A 23,235-nucleotide genomic window follows, 5' to 3' on the forward strand; every position below is an offset into this window, starting at 1 on the left:
GAGAGGGTTTTGTGTGTAGACCAGGCTTCTTGATCCTCCTTCCTCAGCCTATGATTACTGAGATCATGGATGTGTGCCACCCCACCCCAGTGAAAGGAAGTGCACCCAAGGAGTGTTTTGCTGAGTCAGGCTGTGTCAGACAATGGCTGTCCCGGTTACTTCTGAGGCCAGTGTCTGTTATTTCCTGCATCGAGGTCTTGAAGCAGGACTTAAATCCGATCCCTAGTAAAAATAGCGTAAACCTTGTCTAAGGCCAGCTGTTTATGCTAGAGACTGGAAGTTTTTCTATAGCCCTAGACTAACGCTGACTGGAAATTACTTGAATTTTTAACTTGTTTCTTGTATTTAGTACTGGTGGGTGAGCCCAGGCCCTTGTACATGCGAGCCCTGAGTTTCACCTCAGTCTTTCGGCCCTAACAATACATGAAGACAGCGGGCGGTGGTGGCGCACGCCTTTAATCCCAGCACTCGGGAGGCAGAGCCAGGCGGATCTCTGTGAGTTCGAGGCCAGCCTGGTCTACAGAGTGAGATCCAGGAAAGGCGCAAAGCTACACAGAGAAACCCTGTCTCGAAAAACAAAAACAAAAACAACAACAACAAAAAAAAAACAATACATGAAGAGTTGAGACGGGAGGCACTGCTTGGATTTTTGGAACTTTCTGTCTGGTTCCTTGCTAGTAAAGTTTACCATCAAATACTTAGTAACTAAGTGGCCCTTTGGGTCTGTGCCTGGAATTTACCCAATGTTAGCTTTTTGACACACTTGGAAATAGTACCCACAATTCGCCAGACCGTGGTGGCGCAGCCCTTAATCCCAGCACTCAGGAGGCAGAGGCAGGCTGACCTCTATGAGTTCGAGGCCAACCAACCTCGCCTACAGAGCGAGTTCCAGGACAGCCAGGGAGACACAGAGAAACCCTGTCTGGGGGCGGGGGTGGGGAGGAGTACCCACAATTCCTAGCAAGAAAGGTACCCGTTGACGTCGTGGCTGCGGATTGGTTGGTGGGGGTGCTGGCCTCCGGTAGATGAGTGGGACCGAGACCGAGGCGGTAGCCATGATTGGCTCGAGGGCTCCTGGACCCCCAAGCTTCAGGCTCCTTTTCTCCTTGACTCCACACCACCTCTTCCTGTTTTTAGTTGGGACTCTGGCCAACAAACTCAATGTGCCCCAAGTGTTACTGCCGTTCAGCCGGGAGCCCGGCCGGGTGCCCTTCTTGCTGGAGGCGCAGCGGGGCTGCTACACCTGGTGAGGGGCGCCAGAGCCACGCGATCTCGTCCCCACAGCGGAGAGGGAAGGGATTACAGGAATGTGGTGTGGTCCCGCAGTGTGGAGGGGCCTTAACGTTGCATCCTTGGGTGGGATATACCCTAAATTGTGAGGCTCTTTAAGAAGTTAACTAGGGCCGGGCGGTGGTGGCGCACGCCTTTAATCCCAGCACTCGGGAGGCAGAGCCAGGCGGATCTCTGTGAGTTCGAGGCCAGCCTGGGCTACCAAGTGAGTTCCAGGAAAGCCGCAAAGCTACACAGAGAAACCCTGTCTCGAAAAAACCAAAAAAAAAAAAAAAAAAAAGAAGTTAACCGGATGGGAGTCTGTTAACTAGGATGCCTCCCTGTTGAGACAGCTAGTTAGTTGTCGGCACCGGCAAAGCCCTATGTCAGACACAGCCGGCATTCATTTCCCCCAATTTGTGGGGTTTGCATGGAAACAGAAACAGGTGCAGTGAGAACCACATTTGAAGACCGACAAGGACGACAGAACTGGAGTAACAAGACACGGTTCATCACGCCTGGAGATGAGATCTGCCTGTGTGATATGAGAGCGCCCCTCCCCCTGGGCAATTGAAGTGGGACGATTCGGGGTAGTCAGTTCTGGGCTAACGACCTTCCTGACTGTAAGAGAACCCAATGGCAGGTCACGTGCTTTCCTGAATTGTAAGGGATCTTAACTAAAGTAAGCCTCTAGGTACCAGAACATTTATCCTAAATGGAAGGGATTTCCTCTTCCTGTATCTGCAGATCGGAGGGTTGGACTTCGGCTTTGCACATGCTAGGCAAGCCCTCTACTGAGGAACTACATCCCTAGACCCTTCCCCGCCTTACATGAGAAGCAGTGAGGCTTTTATCCCTGAGTACAAGAATTTCAACTCATTTCATGAGGAAATATAAGGAACTTAGGCTTGTAGAGGACCCCATGTGATGGCCGTCATTCAGGAATCGTCCCAGTATGGAGAGCTTTCCATTCATCTAAGATGCTAAGGTTTATTTTGTATTTTTGTTTGGTCTCAGAAAGTAGGCAACTTTTCCATCTTAGACAGCAGCTCAGTTTCTAGACCCACAGGAAATTATTTCTCAAGACGTAAGAGGAAGCCCCATCCTGTCGCAAACACAGCCTCAAGGTTATTCTCCCACAGTGTGAGTCTTTCGTTTTACTTTGAGACAGGGTTTCCCTGTGTAGCCCTGGGCGGCCAGGAACTCACTCTGTAGACCAGGCTGGCCTCGAACTCACAGAGATCCACCTGCCTCTCCCTCACAAGCCCTGGAATTAAAGGCGTGCGCCACCAAGGCCAGTGTGAGTCTTTTTTAAACATCCTGGGAGGAATATAACACTTGAGATCTTTGCACAAGAGAAAAGGTTCTGATCGCTCTCCCGATTTTATTCTTGTGTCCTCTGACAGTGCTTCTCCCTTAGAGTGTCATTAGGCATACCTAATGTATGTAACATGGGAGAAGTGCAGACACTCCTTTCATATGTCCCCTTGACCCACGCATTTCATGCTCTTAACCATTCTGTTTCGGCAGGCATTCCACTCATCACGATGCAGTTACCATTGAGCCTTTATATGAAAAGGGCACCTCTTGTTCCCAAAGAGCTGTTCTTGTTGCTGAATCCACCCAACCAATCCGCCTCAGCAGCAGTATTCTTGCTCGAGAAGTAGGTATGTTATGGGATTTGTTTGTTTGGTTTTTGTGGCTGTTGTTCCTTGAGACAGGGTCTCACTATGTAGCCCTGGCTGGCCTGTGCCATCCCAGTGCTAGGGTCAAAGGGGTGCACCACCGTGTCCAGCCATTTCTTTGGAGTTTTGAGACAGGGTCTGCCTGGGCCTGGTACACACTGTGTAACCCAGGCTGGCCTTGAACTCATAGGTCGTGCGTTACCCTCCTGTGTGCTGAGATTAAAGATGTGCATCTCCATGCCTGGCAAGAAAAGGGTGTGTTAAAAGCAAAGATGAATAAGATAACCTTTTCTATAAATGATTAACACACATGTTTTTGGCTTCAAGTATTAAAAACTTAAAGAAAAAAGATTTCTGATATAAATCATAATTCAGTGGGCCAGTGAGATGGCTCAGTGGGTAAAGGGGCTTGCTGTCAAGCCTGAGAACCTGAGGCAGAAGGAAAAAACCAAATCCTAAATGCTGCCCTCTGATCTCTGAAGGGAGCAGGCAAAAAAGCACCTTGTCCAAAGTGCTGCCATTTTGACTTCAGACTCCATTTTACTTGTAGGGTGAACCAAAGTTCAAGTTCCCAAGCCCTAGGGGAACTGGGAACTTTCCAATGGCTGACCAACCTCCTCCTTAGACAATAGAAACAGTCCATTATCCCCCTAGTTCTCTAAAACATTATGGCCGTTCCTAACAACAGAAAGAACAGATGAATCTGATTGGTTGGACATTCTGTGTTGGTTGACAGTGATGGAACACATAGGGAAAGTCCCTAATCTCTGACTCCCGACTGGGGAAAAATATAACTGTAACTTGGCAACAAATGTTTCTGGTTTTTCTGCTTATAAACCCTACTTCTGCCCCTGCTTGAAGCTGTCAAGAGAAACAAGGCCCCTGAGTCCTTGTCCTGATTGATCAGGGCTGCAATGATTGATCAGCAGTCCGCTTATATGGTGATTTATTAAAGTCCTTGGAATCCATAAGTGTTGTCTCTCTCATTCCTCATGGTGCACAGCAGACTGGGTGGAACATCTCCACATGTGCACGATGGCATGCTTGCGTGTACATACACACATGGAAAATGAATATAATTTAAAAACAATAGCATAATTTTGCCATCCTATTTATTTTTGTTTTGAGTGTTTGATCATTTTTGAGACATGGTCTCACTTTTTTTTTTTTTTTTTTTAAGATTTATTTATTATGTATACAGAAGAGGGTGCCAGATCTCATGACAGATGGTTGTGAGCCACCATGTGGGTGCTGGGAATTGAACTCAGGACCTCTGGAAGAGCAGTCAGTGCTCTTAACCTCTGAGCCATCTCTCCAGCCCATGGTCTCACTTTTATAGGCCAGGTTTTCCCCAAACTCATAGATATCCACCTGCCCCTGACCCCCAGGTTCTGGGTAAAGACATGTGCCATACTTAACCTAAGAACACTTTTTTTGTTACATTTATTTTTGTGTGGGGAGGGGGTGTGTATGAAATGGCGTGCATGTAGAGGTTAGAGAGCAACTTTTAGGGGTTACCTCTTGCCCTGCACCATGTGGGCCCCCAGAACTGAGCTCAGATTGTCAGGTTTGGGAGCAGGTGCTTTTACCTGATAAACCATCTCACAGGTTCTAATTGTGCATTTCCGTGTGTGTGTGTGTGTGTGTGTGTGTGTGTGTGTGTGTGTGTGTGTGTGTGGTTTTTGTTTTTTGTTTTTGAGACAGGGTCTCACTGTGTAGCCTTGGCTAGCCTGAAATTCCCTATGTAGACTATGGGGCCTCAAACTCACAGAGATCTTCCTGCCTCTGCCTCCCAGGTGCTGGGATATGAAGATATGCACCGTAACAGCCTTGGCTGTCCTGGAACTCACTCTGTAGACCAGGCTGGTCTTGAACTCACAGAGATCTGCCTGCTACTACCTCCTGACTCCTGGGTTTCTTTTTGTTTGTTTCAGTTTTGTTTGTTTGTTTATTTTTAAGACAGGGTCTCTTAGTCTAGGCTAGCCTTGAACTCCTGGTGATACTCCTTTGCCTTGGCATTTTAATCACCGAGGTTTCAGAGTGCATAATGTTGTGTGTGTGTGTTGCATACATATTCATGTGGAGGCCAGAGCTTAGCTTCTGGTGTCTTTTTCAGTGGCTCTTCATATTATTTTTGAAGCATGGTCTCTCCTTGAATCAGGAACTCCATATTTAGGGTAGGCTGCCTGGCCAATGAGCCCCCAGGATTGCCTGTCTTCACTTACCTAGCCCTGGGGCTACAGAGGTGTGCCACACTAGGCCTGGTTTTTAATGTGTGTTCTGGGGATCCAGACTCAGGTCTTCATGTGTGTGAAACAAACATTTTGCTCACTGAGCCATTTTCCCAGACAGGGTCTCATGTAGCACAGGCTGCCCTGGAACTCACTATATAGTTGAAGCTGGCCTTGAACTCCTGATCCTCTTGCCTCCCACTTCCTAGGTGCTGAGGATCCAGGAGCGCACCACCACAACTGGCATCTCAGCAACACACTTTTGACATTTTAAAGTGTGTTGGGGAGCCAGGCTCAGTGGTGTGGACTTGTAACCCCAGCTGTCGGGAGATGGAGGCTCAAGGATCACGGATTCAAGGCCAGTATGGGCTGTTCAACCTTAAAATGAAAAAGAGAGCTAGGAAAAAAAAAAGAGAGAGCTAGGGATATAGGTTAGTGGCAGAGAGCTTGCCTCCTAACGTGTGTGAGGCCCTGTGTTCAGTCCCCAGTACTAGTGTTGGTCAGCTGTCCCTCAGTTTGGGTTTGTCTGATGGTTCGGATTATAGGTTTTTTTTTGGGGGGGGAGTTGGGGGTGAAGAGCCTGGGCTTTGCATCATGTGCCAGAGTGTGTGATGCCAGCAGCGGCTGTGTTTACACTTGATTCAGATGGTGTCTGTCTGTGAAGTTCCCGTTCCCCACTTCCTTTACGCTAGTCATGGAAAATCATCACTGAGTCCAGCCCCAGAAGCAAAGGAGAAAGTTTTAAGCCCCACCTTGGGGGGGGGGGGGGGAGAATTGTCAAAGAGCTTGTGGTGATATATTAAGTACCATAATAGCTGGTAAATACTTGGGGAAGACACTTTGATAATCCCATCACTCCTTAAAGGTTTCACCCACTGATGTTATCACATATGCATGGGTTCTAAAGAAAGATTGTATGATTTGTTTTGTTTTGTTCCAGACAGGGTTTCTCTGTGTAGCTTTGGAGCCTGTCCTGGATCTCGCTCTCTAGACCAGGCTGGCCTCGAACTCACAGAGATCCACCTGCCTCTGCCTCCCAAGTGCCGGGATTAAAGGCGTGCGCCACCACCGCCTGGCCAGATGGATCTTTTTGTTCGTTTGGTTGGTTTCGAAACAGGTTATCTCACTGCGTAGCCCAGGCCAACCTGGAACTTCTAGCAGTCCTCCTGCCTCTGTCTCCCAAATGCTGGAACTTTGGGTGTATACCACCACACCTGTCCTCCATGAATCTTAACTGTGATGTTCAGATGGTTACTTTTTTCCCTTTCCCTCATCTCTTCTATATTTAGTATTGTGAAAGAAAGGCATCCTACATCTTACACATACCGTCTTCTTCCCATTGAATAACTTACTCAGTTATTTATGTCAGTATGGACTCAGCTATTGGGGACGGGGTTATAATCCAGTTCTGTGTGTCCTACTTAGCTTTAACTGTCAGCTTGACACAGCCTCAGCGAGTCACCTGAGAAGGGAATCTCAACTGAAGGACAGCCTAGATCAGAGTGTCCTGTCTGTGGGGGAATGTCTTGGTTGTTAATTGAGGGTTCAGTCCAATGTGGGGGACACTATTCCCTGGGCAAATGGTCCTGACCTCTATATGAGCCTGCAAGTCACCCAACAATCAATGTTCCTTTATGATTTCTGGTTCAAATTCCTACTTGAGTTCCTGCTTGGACTGCTCTTAGTGATGGATTACAGCCTATATGAAAAAAAGTCTTTTCTGCATTTTCGTTACTTTGGGTTTGGTGCTTGTCACAGCTATAGGGAGAAAACTAGACTACTGTGGTAATTCATCTTTTCCACTTGTGGTATCCTGCAGGTTGGCTCCTGTGTCCTTTGGACGTGCCCTTATTTTTGCTATTTCCTTACAGTACTTCCTTTTTTTTTTTTTTTTCTTCAGATAAGGCCTCGTGTAACCACTCTGGCCTCTGATTCACTATATGGCTAAGCATGACCTTGAACTTCTGATCCTTTTGCCTCCGCCTCCCCAGTCCTGGGATTACAAGTGTGTACCACCATGCTGTGCTTATGCCCTGCTGGAGGTCACGCCCCAGGCTTCTTCCATGCTGTCCAACACTCTACCAACTAAGCTCTGTGCCCAGCACAGTCCTTCCTTGCCTTGGAGCTCTAGAGTTATATTTAGACCGCACGATCTAGATGCTAGTGTGCTTGTTGCTAAGGGAGTGTCCCCGTTTCTAGGTTCTCTTGGCAGACAGAGCTAAGAAAGAAACGTGCACATGCCAGCCTATGTGTACACACATCTCTGTGTTTATTTCTGTATGTATCTAGCTGCGTGTGTGTGTGTGTGTGTGTGTGTGTGTGTGTGTGTGTGTGTGTGTGAAAAGGAATGTGAATTCACAGTGATTGCTTAAATTCTAATCTGGGCTTATTCTAGACTTTTCTCCTGTATTTATTTGTAACTTGGCTCTCAGAAAGACAGACCTGGGCTGCTGAGCTGGCCCAGGAGGTGATCTAAATTTGATCTCTGGAACCCCTGTAAAGGTGGAGGGAGAGAACGGATCTACAAAACTGTCTACTAACATCCACGTGCCTGCTATGGCATGCATGTCCACGCACATTTACACACACACACACACACACACACACACACACACACACACACACACCCCTCTTTGAATTCCCAGCCAGCCAGGTCTGCACAGTGAAACCCTGTCTTAAGAAAATAACTAATAACAAAACAAAAAAGTTCAGAGTTCAAGGGAGGGGGAACAAAAACCAACCAACCAAAAACCCTTGAGGGCTGGTCGGATGGTTCAGTGGGTAAAGGTTCCTGCTGCCAAGCCTGATGGCCTGAGTTTGATCCCTGGGACCCACAGGTGGAATGGAAAGAGCCCACTCTCTCAAGGTGTCTTCTGACCTCTACACACAGGTAGAGGCTCATTAATACAGTTTTCATACAGTACCACCATCTTACTTTTCTAAATAACTTCAAAAAACCTATTACCCTCATTTTATAAAAGATTTTAAAAATGCCACTTAAAAAGACAAGGAATAAAGCAAGTCCCACGAAAGTGACACACAGCCCTGGGTTTGATTTTCTGTGAGAGGGTCTCACTGTATAGCAGCCCAAGCAGCCGTCTTCCTGCCTTGGCCCCTCAGATGCCAGGATTACAGATGTTTGCCGCTGCAGCCAACGTATCTTTTAGGCCTTTTTGGATTAGTTAGGAACTTGGCATACAAGAAACGTTATCATATAATTCTGCAGGGAATCAGGGATGGGCCTGATACACAGCTCTTAGCGAAGGAGCATCTCTCCAGCCCCGGAATGAACTCTTTTTTTTTTTTTTTTTTTGTTTTTTTTTTTGTTTTTCGAGACAGGGTTTCTCTGTGTAGCTTTGTGCCTTTCCTGGAACTCACTTGGTAGTCCAGGCTGGCCTCGAACTCACAGAGATCCGCCTGGCTCTGCCTCCCGAGTGCTGGGATTAAAGGCGTGCGCCACCACCGCCCGGCTCCGGAATGAACTCTTAAAGCTGCCCTCTGACCTTGAGAAAACAAATTAAGTGCACTGGCTGCTCTTCCAGAGAATTCTCTTCAGTTCCCAGCATCCACCTGGTGGCTCACAACCACCTACAACTCCAGTTCCAGGGGGTCCAGTGCCTTCTTCTGGCCTCCTAGGGCACTGCATGAGCATAGTACATAAACATACATGTAGGCAAAACACCTATACGCATAAAATTAAAAAAAAAAAAAAGTTGGTTCTCTCATCCTCATGCTTGGCAGGACATTTATTCCCAGAACCCTGTCATGAAACAGAGGTTCCTTTTTTTTTTTTTTTTGTCTTTTTGAGACAGTCTCTCCACATAGCCCTGGCTGCTGGCCCTTTTATAGCCTTTAAACTCTTGAATATTTGAGACATTTAATAGATTGGTGACAGTTTACTTAAATAGTCAGTCAGCTTTTTGCTCCCTTGCAGTGACTGACCTTGAACTACGCTGTGATGTTAAGGTCGATGTGATAGACAGCATTGAAATTGTTTCTCGAACCCGGGAGCTGTATGTAGACGATGCACCCCTGGAACTGATGGTGAGGGCCCTGGATGCTAAAGGTAAGGGGACTGGAGATGGTCCGAGAAAACGTGTACCTAAAACGGAGCAGTACTCCTTCACGTTGGGCTCGGAAACAGGAACCGTGTGATGGTGGCAGGTTGTGAATGTGACCTGTTCGCTCACTGGGGACTCACATGCAGGAGGGTCTGCAGTGCAGGACATAGTTCAATGTACGAGCTGCCGTCTTGCAAAAAAAAAACAAAAAAACAAAAAAAAAACTACTGCTATTATTTCTTGTTATTTCTGGACTTTAAAAGAAATTAGTTCGGGCTAGGGGAGAGAACTCTGTGGTTAAGAGCACTGGCTGCTCTTCCAGAGGACCCGGGTTCAATTCCCAGCACCCACATGGCAGCTCACTACTGTCTGTAACTCCAGTTTCAGGGGATCCGACATCCTCACCACACAGACATACATGCAGGCAAAAACACCAATGCAAATGAAAATAAAATTAAAAAAAAGAAGAAGAAATTAGTATGAGGGTGGGGCCTGTGTATCACCACAGTACACAGGGAAGTCTTAGTACAACGTGTGGAAGTCAGTTCTCTCCTCCTGCCGCGTGGGTCCTCAGGCCTGGCGGCCATCTCACTAGCACTGACAGGGTCTCACTCTATAGCCCTGGCTGTCCTGGAACTCTCTCTGTGGACCAGGCTGGCCTCCAACTCACAGAGATCAGCCCACTACTGCCTCCAGAGTGCTGGGATTAAAGGCGTGCGCCGCCGTGCAGGGGCGAGCTCTTTTAAAGTATTGACATCTGCCACTGAGCTTCTATCGATGGTCCCCAGATCAACAATTAAGGATATATTTTAAGGTTTATTGCCGGGCGGTGGTGGCGCACGCCTTTAATCCCAGCACTCGGGAGGCAGAGCCAGACGGATCTCTGTGAGTTCGAGGCCAGCCTGGTCTACAGAGCGAGTTCCAGGATAGGCTCTAAAGCTACACAGAGAAACCCTCTCGACAAAAGAAAAAAAAAGATTAAAATAAAAAGATTTATTGATAACTCTGCTTTGTTTGTTTGTTTGTTTGTTTACATTGTTTTAGATTTATTGATTTTAGTTTCCGTGTATAGGTGTTTGTATGTATGTATGTATATGCACCACTTACAGCCCTAGTGTTCAAGGAAATCCAAAGAGGGTGGATCCCCTAGATCTGGAGTTATAGATTCTTGTGAGCCACCTGATTTATGCTGCCTTAAATGTGCTATAGTAATGTTGTAAAATGATATTAAAAACAGTCATCACTACTATTTTGTAAACTTTTATTTAGTAAACAGGATTAAAATTTTATTTACTGTGTTTTTTATTAACTGTTGCTGGCATGCATATGGAGGTTGTTTTCTACGTTTACAGGATGGAGCTCAGGCGGCCAGGCTCGCACTGTGAGTACCTGTGCCCACGGAACCACCTCAGTAGCCCAAGACTACTGAGCTAATTTTTTTTGGGCGGGGTGTGTGTGTGTGTGTGTGAATGCTGAAAGATCAGAGAACCAGAACAAGCCACAGCTAGCTTCCTCACCTTGCCAGTTCCTCAGCTGATCCTTTTTCCTCAGACTGGAAGCCTCTGAGTCCTCATATCCGAATGGATCTCAGCTGAACTGCTGCTAGAAGCCTAAAAGCTTAACCAACCAAATGCTTCTAGTTTCTGGTCCTCACGCCTTATATACCTTTCTGCTTTCTGCCATCGCTACCTGGGATTAAAGGCTCGCTTTCTGGGATTAAAGGCTCACTTTCTGGGATTAAAGGCGTGAGTCACCATGTGTTGGGCTAATTTTTAAGACTTGAAAAAGTAACTTTTGGAATCTATTTTTCATGAAAATTTGTGTAGAAGGAACCAGGGTGAAGTATGCCTGTCACCTGTGAGGTGTCTTAGGTGGCCTCTGGATAGAAAGGGACAGAGAGACTTCGGAAGCTTCGCCACCTGCCAGTGGGTCCATGTGGGTCCCTTCTACTTTAGAAAGTCTGTTGGAGCTGAGCCATGGTGGCACACACCTTTAATCCCTGCACTCGGGAGGCAGAGGCAGGTGGATCTCTGTGAGTTCGAGGCCAGCTTGGTCTACCAAGAGAGTTCCAGGAAAGGCGCAAAGCTACACAGAGAGACCTTGTCTCAAAAAACCTAAATAATAAGGACAGCCTGTTGGGAATAGCACTTACATTGTCATGTGAGGATCTTTCTCATGTGTGTGTTTCAATCAGTTAATAAAGGTTTCATTATTTGTTTTGTTACAGAAAAAGACTTAAAGTGATTTTTTTTTTTTTTTTTTTTGGTTTTTCGAGACAGGGTTTCTCTGTGTAGCTTTGCGCCTTTCCTGGAACTCACTTGGTAGCCCAGGCTGGCCTCGGACTCACAGAGATCCACCTGCCTCTGCCTCCCGAGTGCTGGGATTAAAGGCGTGCGCCACCGCCGCCCGGCTGGTTAGTCCCTTTCTTGTTGAAGATACTTGAATGTTTTGGAATATGTGATTCTGTCTTGTCTGCTTTTGGCTTCCTCTACAGGAAACACGTTTAGTACTTTGGCGGGCATGGTGTTTGAGTGGAGCATTGCCCAGGATAACGAGTCAGCAAGAGAAGAACCGTCTAACAAAATTAGGTAAAGCTGGAGCCTAGCATGCCACCTGTCTCTGGAGGAGCGCTGTCTCCGTGGGACACTCTGGACAGCAGCCACCTGTGTGGACTTTGATAATCCTACTGTCTGTTCTTTTGTTTTTATTTTTAAACAGATATATTCACTAGGGCAAATTATCTTTGGTAGAAAACAGAGGAGATAAATGTGGAAACCTTCATGAGAGTTAATTCGAGCCTCCGTGAGCTCAGGCTGTCTGCACATGCTAAAATTGTGTGAGATAATTAGCCAGGAATGTTGACAAGCACCTTTAATCCTAGCAGTCAGGAGGCAGAGGCAAGCTGAGTTCTGTGAGTTCAAAAATAACTTGGTTTACATAGTGAGTTCCAGACCAGTCAGGTCTACACAGTAGGGCCATTAAAAAAAAGAAATTGAAACAACAAAGGGATTTTGTTTTTAGTACCAAAGAACAGATCACAGACAGCCTAAATTGTAGTCATATAGCAGTCTTTTTTTTTTTTTTTTTAAAGATTTATTTATTTATTATGTATACAGCATGTATGACTGCAGGCTAGAAGAGGGCGCCAGATCTCTCATTGTAGATGGTTGTGAGCCACCATGTGGTTGCTGGGAATTGAACTCAGGACCTCTGGAAGAGCAGTCAGTGCTCTTAACCTCTGAGCCATCTCTCCAGCCCCCATATAGCAGTCTTAGCCATAGGCTAGCCCTTCTGGAAATCAGAAATTAAAAAACTCAAACCAGGCTCAGTGGCACAGAACTATATAATCCCAGCACCAGGGGGTGGGAGAGTGGAGTGGGGTGCTGAAACAGGGGGATTAGAAATTCAGGGTGAGCTGGGCAGTAGTGGCTCACACCTTTAATTCCACCACTGGAGAGGCAGGTGGATCTCTGAGTTCAAGACCAGCCTGGTCTACAGAGGAATTCCAGACAGCCAGGGCTACACAGAGAAACCCTGTCTTAAAGAAAAGAAAAGAAAGAAAAGAAAAGAAAAGAAAAGAAAAGAAAAGAGTAGTAGTAGTTCAGGGTGAGCCTCTGCTACATAGCAAATTCAAGTTAGAGGTCAGTCTGGGCTAGTTACATAAGACACTGTTTCAAAAAGCCCACAAACAAGCAAAGGTATTTCAAAGCTGTCTGCACAGACAGGCTTTATAAAGACTAAAGTATAGAAGGCTGTTAATTCTACTGAGACAAAATTTATTTTAAGGAATTTTTAAATTAATTTTATATACCTGGCCAGGCGGTGATGGCACACGCCTTTAATCCCAGCATGTGGGAGGCAGAGGCAGGCAGATCTCTGTGAGTTGGAGGCCAGCCTGGGCTACCAAGTGAGTTCCAGGACAACCAAGGCTACACAGAGAAACACTATCTCAAAAAACAAAAAAACAAAAAAAAAAAAGAAAAATAAATCATTTTACATACCAATCACAGCTCCCCCTCTCTTCCCTCTTCCCACCCCTCACACCTCCCTCCCCAACCCCTCCCCGATTCCCTCCTTCAACAAGGCAAAGTCTCCCATGGGGAGTCCTCAGAGCCTGGTACATTCAGTTGAGGCAGGTCCAAGCCCCTCCCCCTGCATCAAGGCCATGCAAACTGTCCCCCCATAGGTAGTGGGCTCCAAAAAGCCAGCTCATGCACCAGGGATGGATCCTGATCCTGCTGCCAGGGGGCCCCTTAAGCAGATCAAGCTACACAACTGTAGAGACAAATCTCACTTTGTATCCAGGATCCTGAAATTCTCGGAAGCAGTGTATTCTCCCCCTGAGTACATAGCTGAGATGGAGAAAGAAGAGCGACAAGGAGACGTGATTTTGGTGTCTGGGATGAGAACGGGCGCTGCTGTTGTAAGAGTCCGAATTTACGAGCCGTTCTACAAGGTAAACAGTCTGTGCCAGCAGCAGCCGCCTGAAGTCCTGCCCTGGGGAATAGAGAAGAAGCCCCTAACTTGCTGTCGTCTGGGCCAAGAGCTGATCATTTATTTGGAAAAGCCACTTCAAACCTGCAGTGGTGGCGCACACCTTTAATCCCAGCACTCAGGAGACAGAGGCAGGGGGATCTCTAGGAGTTTGAAGCCAGCCTGGTCTACATGGTGAATTCCAGGCCAGCCAGGGCTACATAGTGAGACTCTGGTGCCAAGGATCAAACCCATGCCCTCCACATGATAGGCAAGTGCTTCACCACCGAGCTACCACGCGTCCTGACGTTCCCTTTTAAAAATAGCTGACTTTTTGTAAGTCCAAGGGTCTGCCTTTTTTTTTTTTTTTTTTTTTTTTAAATAGGGTCTGTATGTTGTCTTGGTTGGCCTAAAGCTCACTATGTAGACCAGGCTGGCCTCCAAATGACAGAGGTCCTCTAGCTTTTGCCTTCTGAGTACTGGGATTAAAGGTGTGTGCTACCATGCCCAATCTAAAGCTTTTCTTATTTAAATTTTTAAAAAGTTATTTTAGGTTTAAAATGATGAGTGTTTGCCCGCACGTGTGTTGTGAGCCACACGTGTGCCTCGTGCTCTTGGAAGACAAAAGAGGGAGCTGGACAAGGGCATCAGATGCCCAGGAACTGGAGTTACAGTGGATTCTGGACATTGAACCCAGGTCCCCTGCATGAACAACTAGTGCTCTTCACCACTGGACATCCATTTTTCAGTAGAGGAAACATTTATTTTGGCCACTGTTTAATTGGTTTTAGTCTCCAGTCGGGTGACTCCATTTCTGTAGCCTGGACGAGGCTGAACCCTGTGATAGAAGATTGTAGCAAGGGAGAATGTAGTTGTTGTTTTCACTCTTTGGGAGCCCACCACCCAGCTCCCAAATAAACACACGGAGACTTGTTCTTACTTATGAATGCCTGGACTTAGCTTGGCTTATTTCTAGCCAGCTTTTCTTAAATTATCCTGTCAACCTTTTGCCTCTGAGTTTTTTACCTTTCTTTATCCTATATATTTTCTTCCCTTCTTACTCTGTGGGTGGTTGTGTGGCCGGGTGGCTGGCCCCTGGCACCCTCCTCCCCTCCTCTTCTCGCTCTTCCTTTTCTCCTTTTCTTTCAAGTCCAGATTTCTCCTCCTATTTATTCTCTCTGTATGCCAGCCCCGCCTAGCTTTTCTCCTGCTTAGCTATTGGCCGTTCAGCTCTTTATTAGGCCAATCAGGTGTTTTAGACAGGCACAGTAGCACAGCTTCACAGAGTTAAACAAATGCAACATGAAAGACTGCAATGAATCTTTGCATCATTAAACAGATATTTCACGGCATAAAAGAAATGTAGCATATCTTAAACTAATATTCCACAACAGGAGAAAGTTGCTTACTTATGGCAACTGGGTGTGAGAGAGAGACAGTAAGATAGCGCTCCACCTTATGTTTTGAGTCAGGGTCTCTCACTGAACCTGGGCCTCTCCTGTTCAGCTATCTGGTGAGTCCCAGGGAATCTCCTTTCTCCACCTCCCCAGCACTGGGATTATGGGAATGTGCCACTAATCCTAGCTTTTATGTGGGTGCTAGGGGTCAAATTTAGGTCGCCATGCTTGTACATCAGTACGTTACTGACCAAGCTTTCTCCTCTAACAATGTTTAACCCTGGGTCCAGCTTAGAAATCCAGGTGGTTGACTGCATAGTAAGTTTGGAATATGGTCTACATAGTGAGAGCCCATCCAAAACAACAACAAAAACACAAAAGAAATGTAGACACTCTGTCTTGCATAAATTACCGTTGGGAACTTTATCTTTCATGGTCAAGTGAAAATGCAGAACTGTGAGAAGGGCATGGACCATGGGGTGTGGCATCTTGCAAGAACCCCAGTCTTTTCTGTTCTCACCTGCGTTTGATTTCCTGGCACTTATGAGTGCCTTTCTTTTGACTTCTTTTTTCTTCAAACTTCTATTTTAAACATCTTAAAGTGTATTTATTTATTTGTTAGTGGCACTTATGCGAAGGTCAGAGGACGGTGTTGGGGAGTCTGCCCTCTCTGCCCACCTTTGTGAGGGATGAAGAGATCAAACTTATTTCTCCTGGACTTGACAGGAGCCTTCACCCACTGGGCCAGCTCTCCGCTTCAACAAGCCTCTTTAATCCCTAGTTTTGTGGCAGTGTACTTATATTGTACAAATATTGATTGATTGATTGATTGATTGACTTGATGTGTGTATGTTTTTGTGCTCACATGTGTGGATGCCAGAGGTCCATGTTAGGGCATCTTTTGCAATAATTTCTCCACCTTATTTTTTGAGACAGGGTCTCTCTCGCTGACACTAGGGCTCACTGGGTTGGCTAGACTGGCTGGGCCCTGCAAGACCCAGAAATTCTCATGTCCTTAGCTCCTCAGCTCTCTACCTCCCCAGTTGTAGCTTGAGTTTTCCTGCCTGGCCACAGTCAGGACAAATCTCTCTCACCCGCCAGTCCCACAGCCACTCAGACCGACCAAGTAAACACAGAGACTTATATTGGTTACAAACTGTATGGCCGTGGCAGGCTTCTTGCTAACTGTTCTTACAGCTTAAATTAATCCATTTCCATTAATCTATACCTTGCCACGTGGCTCATGGCTTACCGGCATCTTTACATGCTGTTTGTCATCATGGCAGCTGGCAGTGTCTCCCTGACTCAGCCTTCCACTTCCCAGCTTTATTCTCCTCCTTGTCCCGCCTACACTTCCTGCCTAGCCAATGGCCAATCAGTGTTTTATTTATTGACTAATCAGCAACACATTTGCCATACAGAACATCCCACAGCACTTCCCCCATTTTTTTTTCTTAAAAAGGAAGATTTTAACCTTTACACATCTCCAAAGTCAGCTTGGTATATTTGGCTAGCTCAGTCGGTAGAGCATGAGACTCTTAATCCCAGGGTCGTGGGTTCGAGCCCCACGTTGGGCGCCATTTGTAGCTTGAGTTTTCCTGCCTGGCCCACAGTCAGGACAAATCTCTCTCACCCGCCAGTCCCACAGCCACTCAGACCGACCAAGTAAACACAGAGACTTATATTGGTTACAAACTGTATGGCCGTGGCAGGCTTCTTGCTAATTGTTCTTACAGCTTAAATTAATCCATTTCCATTACCCAGCTCTGCATTTCATTGTGCCCAGCTGTTTTACATACGTCCTGGGAACTGAGATCCTCAATTTGCAGAGCAGGCATGTAACAACTGAGCTATCTCCCAGCCGCTGGGTTTAGGGGGTTTTGTTTTGTTTTGTTGTTCTTTTTTTTTTTTTTTTTTTGGTTTTTCGAGACAGGGTTTCTCTGTGTAGCTTTGCGCCTTTCCTGGAACTCGCTTTGTAGACCAGGCTGGCCTCGAACTCACAGAGATTCGCCTGGCTCTGCCTCCCAAGTGCTGGGATTAAAGGCGTGCGCCACCACCGCCCGGCTTTTGTTGTTCTTTTTAAGACAGAGTCTCTCTTTGTAGCTCTGGCTGTCTTGAATTCACTATGTAGACCAGGCTAGCCTGAAACTCACAGAGAGCCTCATGCCTCTGCCTCTCAGATGCTGGGATTAAAGGCATGTGCCACTGTGACCTTAGGTTTTTGAGACAGTAGATCTTACTTGGTAGCCCAGGCTGATCCTCCAAGCTCAGCCACCCTGGTACTGGGATTGCATGCATGTCCTCTACCACTAAGCTCTACCCTCAGCTCTGTTTATTGATGTTAGTGCAGGGCTTCCTGTGGTGTGTTTGTACTGGCATGTTTGTGTGTGTGTTCGTGAAGACCAGAGGTCAACCTTGATCCCTTCAGGAGCCACCCTCCTTATTTTTTGAGTCCCTCTCAGTGGGACCGAGGCTCACTGATGTGGTTGTACCTGGGGATCCAGCTGTCTCCCCTCCCCTGAGCTGGGATTACAAACGTGCCACCATGTCCTCAGTTCCTCATGCCTGTCACAAGGACTGCACTGACTGAGCCACCTCCCCAGCTCTGGTTCTGTTTTGGTTTTTAAGGTAGGGTCTCTCCCTCTCTGTAGCCCAAGCTGGCCTCAGACTTCTGATCCTCCTGTATCCACCTCTTAAATGGTGGAATTATAGACTTGTAGCATCATACCCAGCTTCCTGTTGTAATGTATTTATAAGTTATAGCTAACATACAGTAAGAAAAAAAATGACTTCGATGAGCATTTAATTTACATGACCAGAGAACAACTATGTGGGCATCCTACTGAACAGCCCAATAACCTGATCCTGGGTTAGTTTTAATATGACTCAGGGCTGGAGAGATGACTCAGCAGTTAAAAGCACTGGCTGCTCTTCCAAATGACCCAGGTTCAATTCCCAGCACCCACATGGCAGTTCACAACCATCTGTAATCTCGTTCTCAGGGGATCCAACACCCTCTTCTGGCCTCCAAAGGCACCAGGCACACACATGGTTCACAGACATACACGCAGGTACAATACCCATGCACATTAAAAATACACACACACACACACACACACACACACACACACACACACACAGAGCTAGAGCTGGAGACAGAGGGCAGTGGAGACACACACACACACACACACACACACACACACACACACGCACATGGCACTAGAACTGGAGATAGAGAGGGGCGGTGGAGAGCTCTTGACTAGCAGGCTGCATCTGTTAGATGGTTTCATGGCCACTTTCAGCTTAACCTGAAATGATTTGTGATTATTAGGAAATTTTTTTTGTTTTATATATATATATATATATATATATATATATATATGTATATTCTATATATATATATATTTTTTTAAGCTTATACAAAATGGGCTGATGAGATTTCTCAGTGAGTAAGGGCACTTGCTGCCAAGCCTAAGAACCTGCGTTTGATCCCGAGGACCCATGTGGCAGAAGGAGAGAATGGATTTCTGCAAGTTGTCCTCTGACCTCCAGACATGCCCTGTGATAGCCACATTCCCACACACATAAAAACAAACAAACAAATGTAAAAACTATTGTTTTTAACTTATCAAAAGTAAGCTTTGGGCCAGGTAGTGGTGGCGCACACCTTTAATCCCAGCACTTAGGAGGTAGAGACAGGTGCATCTCTGTGAGTTCAAAGTCAGCCTGGTCTATAGAGCAAGTTCCAGGGCAGGCTCCAAAGCTACACAGAGAAACCCTGTCTTGAAAAACAAACAAACAAAAAAGTAAGCTTTGAACAAGGGTGGGAGCTTCGATGACTTTTGCACATGGAATTTTTTTTCCCTTCCTCTTTTAGAAAGTGTCGGCAGCCTTGATCCGTCTGCTTGTTCTGGAGAACATATTTCTTATCCCGTCCCACGATACGTATCTCTTAGTAGGAGCCTATATTAAATACCAGGTTGTAAAAATGGTTCAGGGAAGAATGACAGGTAAGACTGCTTCGCCTTTCCTAGAACTCATGGTGGCTGAAGGAGGCAGTGCACAAACCACGGCCAAAACCACTTTGTAAAGTTTCGGATCTTGTGATAAAATACTTCTAAGTACCGAAGCTGGCATATTTTGAAGAGCTTATTGGCATATGTTAATGACACAGAGCTTCTGCGTTTGCGTCCACTGTTAAGATAACAGCCCAAAATCACCAGCTGATAAGGGGGGAAGTGAAAAGAGCTTATCTGAGGGGCTTGGATGACCTTTGTGGTGCTCTGTGAGAATTGTTTCTTCATAAGCTCAGTCCCATAGCCAAGCTTAATAGCCGATGGGCTAGACAAGCCCATTGAATGAATAGTTATGTGGACTCAATTAACTCAGTCCTGTCCATGCTTAGTGGTGATCCACCCAGTTCACCAGGTTTATTCATTTTGCTGGTGCTATTTTCACAAAGATTTATTTTAATCATAATTACGTGGATATGTGTGCGATCTGTGTATGGTTATGTGTACATGTGAGTGCAGGTGCACACAGAGATCTGAAGAGGGCAGTAGATCCCCTGGACCTGGATTTCAGGTGGTTGTGGGCCACCTGATGTGGATGCTGTGCACAGAACTCTCATCCTCTGGAAGAGCAAGCTCTTCAGCCCCAGTGTTGCCTGATTTGTTTGTTTCTTTTTTTGAGGTAGGGTCTCTTTACAGAGCCCTGGCTGTCCTGGAACTCACTATGTAGACCAGGCTGGCCTTGAGCTCACACAGATCCGCCTGCCTCTGCTTGCTGTATACTTGGGTGAAAGGTGTGCATCACCATGCCCAGCTGTTGCTGTGGTTTGAGACGGTGTCTCAGGTAACCTAAACTGAGGCTGGCCTTGAACTCCTGATCTTCCTGCCTCTGTCCTCTAGGTGCTGGGGATTACAGGGGTGCAGCAGCACACTAGGGGCTCACTAGTTTTCAGGTGTGTAAGTCAGTAGTTGGGTCACAGCACCCCTTCTCTCTGTGCAGATTCATCGTTCTGAAGCAGGGATTAGAAACAGACCCTACTGTTGATTTAAAGGGCTAACATTCTGTCTTCCTCACACAGTGTACTGGAACACCCCTCTCCTGGACGGTTCCATGTGTCTGTCTTCCCTGTCTTACAGAGGTGAAATTTCCCCTGGAACATTACACGTTGGAATTGCAAGACCACGGAGGTACAAATAACGGGCTCCCTTCTGGGAAAGTGGCTCTACTGGATGAGAAAACAGCCACAGTGACTGCTCTCCAGCTGGGCCAAACTAACCTCATCTTTGTCCACAAAAGTATCCTTTTGTTCACGTTTTTAGTGGCCAATCTAAACTTCTCTGAACATACTAGGCATGGTTCTTGGCAAAATACCTTATTAAGAGTGATAATGGGGGCGGGGCAGGGGAGGTGCCTGGAGAGATGGCTCGGTGGTTAAGCGTTCTTACTGCCATTTCAGAGGACCCGGGTTCGATTCCAGCCTCCACATGGCAGCTCACAACTGTCTGTAACTCCAGTTCCAGGGAATCCAACACCTTCACACAGACACACAGGCAGGCAAAACACCAGTGCACATTCAATAAACAAATAAATAAATATATATTTTTAAAAAGAGTGATTATGGGCTGGAGAGAAGGCTCAGCAGTTAACAGCACTGGCTGCTCTTCCAGAGGACCTAGGTTCAGCTCCCACGTCAGGTGGCTCACAAACACCTGTAACTCCAGCTCAGGGGCATCTGCCTTCTTCTAGCCTCTGAGGGTACTGGCACACACACTCACAGCTCTCTCTCCATCTCTCTCTCTCTCTCTCTCTCTCTCTCTCTCTCTCTCTCTCTCTCTCTCTCTCTACACACACACACACACACACACACACACACACACACACACACACACACTTTTCTTTGCTGAGACACAATTTCACTTTCTAGTGTTAGGATTATATTCACTTGTCACCAGCTTCTCGTCACTTTAAGGTGTCTAGGGTGTCATACCTACAGAAGAAACAAGTCTCTGAATGTCTGTCTGCTGGGCACCATCCGAGTGGCAGGTGTGTCCCGAATTCCCTAGCAGAATTATATAATTTTTTTTTTTTTATACCAAGTTCCTGACTAATCCAAAAAGGCCTGAAAGACTAAACTAGCTGTGGCAAACACCTGTAATCCTGGTATCTTAGAGGCCAAGGCAGAAGCAGCCAGCCTGGGCTGCTATACTGCAAGCCTGTCAAACAAGCAAGCAAACAAACAACTGAATAAATAAAACCCGGCACTAGAGGGATGGCTCAGTGGTTAGGAGCACTGGCTGCTCTTGCAGGTTTGATTCCTGTATCCTCATTCAGGGGCTCTGACGATCTCTTCCGGCCTCCTCAGGCACTTGCTTGCACACGGTGCACAGACATACGATACATGTCGGCACCCATGCACATAAAATAAAAATAATAGAAAAAGAAAAGAAGACTAAAAGACTGTAGTAGTAGGAAGTCTTGGTCACGTTGTCAGTAAAAGTAGCTCCGTTTTTGAAAAGAAGGAAAGAAAAGCAGGTAGAAATTACAAAAAAAAAAAGCAGGAAGAAACAGGTCTCACGTAGCCCAGGCTGGCCTCAAACTCATGGTGTAGCAGGTGATAACCATGAGCTTTTGATGCTCCTCCTCATCCCCCAGGTGCTGCGGTTGCTGGTGTGTCCCACCACTTCCAGTTCTGTGGTGCTGGGGCTGGACCCCAGGGCTTCATCTCGCTGGGCAAGCCCTCTAACAGCTAATCCACATCCCCGGCCCGAGAGAACTTCAGAGAAACTTGCAAATGACTGTAAGTTAAAGAGGAGGAAGTTAGAGCTGTAGGGGAACCGAGAGCGGCAAGTTTGCTGATAGGAAAGAAGTGGAGGAGACCAGTGGAGTGTGAGTTAGAAGGCTGTGTATGTTATTCTTGCAGCAGGAATGATTGTGTAAAAGCCAGTCTGATGTTCCTGCACCCGTAAGATAAAGGGAAAGTTATATTTCTGAATTTCACTCTAATACTTTTATTTTATGACTATTATGTTCAAGTACATATCAGAACCGGCCAAGTCTAGACAGTTGTTTGTGGAGTCTTTAGATTTGCTATAATGAACAGGTAAAAATAATTACCAATTAGTATGCCAATCACATATATATGTATGTGTACATATATAATGTGCATACTTGTATATCATTTGGGTGGGTGCATGAACAATTTTCCATTTGATTTTTGTTTGCTTAATTGGTACTGTTTGTTTGTTTTGAAACAGTGACTTGCTATGTAGCCCAGGCTGGCCTAGAACCCACTGAATAACCCAGGCTAGCCAAGAGCTTAAGCTGGGCTGGAGAGATGGCTCAGAGGTTAAAAGCACTGACTGCTCTTCCAGAGGTCCTGAGTTCAATTCCCAGCAACCACATGGTGGCTCACAACCATCTATAATGAGATCTGGTGCCCTCTTCTGGCCTGCAGGCATACATGCTGTATACATAATAAATAAATAAATCTTTAAAAAAAAAAAAAAGAGCTTGCCGGGTGGTGGCGGCGCACGCCTTTAATCCCAGCACTCGGGAGGCAGAGCCAGGCGGATCTCTGTGAGTTCGAGGCCAGCCTGGGCTACCAAGTGAGTTCCAGGAAAGGCGCAAAGCTACACAGAGAAACCCTGCCTCGAAAAACCAAAAAAAAAAAAGAGCTTAAGCTCCTCCTACCGCCCCCCCCCCCAATGCTGGAATTGCTGGCCTGTCTCAGTAAACCTACTTAAATATACCTGAAAGACAGACTATTTTCTCTCAGTGCTGAGAACAGAACACGAGTCTCTATATGAGCATTCCACAACTGAGCTGCATCAGTCCTTTTCAGCTTTTACTTACTTTAATTTTTATATATTGTATTTATTTACTTGCTAACTTTTTTTTTTTTTTTGGACTGGGCCTCCTATATCCTAGGCTTCCTTCAAACTTGCTCTGTGGATCTTGAACTCCTGACAACCCACCTTCACCTTATGCCTTGTGTGGTGCTGGTTATGAAACCAGGCATGGTGGATTCTGGGCAAGCGCTCCACCAAGAAAATTTAGGAGTAGTTTGTCTTTGAGAGGAATTGTATTCCTGATTGTATCATGGATGGAC

At 46.3% G+C, this 23,235-nt stretch overlaps 1 protein-coding gene across 1 annotated transcript in view; it reads left to right on the forward strand.

The window, feature by feature from the left end:
* Window positions 1–424: 424 nt before the first annotated feature.
* Nup210l (nucleoporin 210 like) overlaps window positions 425–23,235 on the forward strand; it is a 102,694-nt gene continuing 79,883 nt past the window's right edge. The window contains exons 1-7 of the mRNA XM_052731362.1: window positions 425–1,246; window positions 2,800–2,936; window positions 9,120–9,251; window positions 11,741–11,834; window positions 13,552–13,702; window positions 18,994–19,126; window positions 20,264–20,422. Of these exons, the coding sequence (XP_052587322.1) occupies window positions 1,026–1,246; window positions 2,800–2,936; window positions 9,120–9,251; window positions 11,741–11,834; window positions 13,552–13,702; window positions 18,994–19,126; window positions 20,264–20,422 (1,027 nt within the window). The 5' untranslated portion in view covers window positions 425–1,025. The remainder of the gene's footprint in view (window positions 1,247–2,799; window positions 2,937–9,119; window positions 9,252–11,740; window positions 11,835–13,551; window positions 13,703–18,993; window positions 19,127–20,263; window positions 20,423–23,235) is intronic.

This window comes from Peromyscus californicus, unplaced genomic scaffold, assembly GCF_007827085.1.
Source record: "Peromyscus californicus insignis strain IS unplaced genomic scaffold, ASM782708v3 Scaffold_9__1_contigs__length_137607984, whole genome shotgun sequence".
NCBI classification, from domain to species: domain Eukaryota; kingdom Metazoa; phylum Chordata; class Mammalia; order Rodentia; family Cricetidae; genus Peromyscus; species Peromyscus californicus.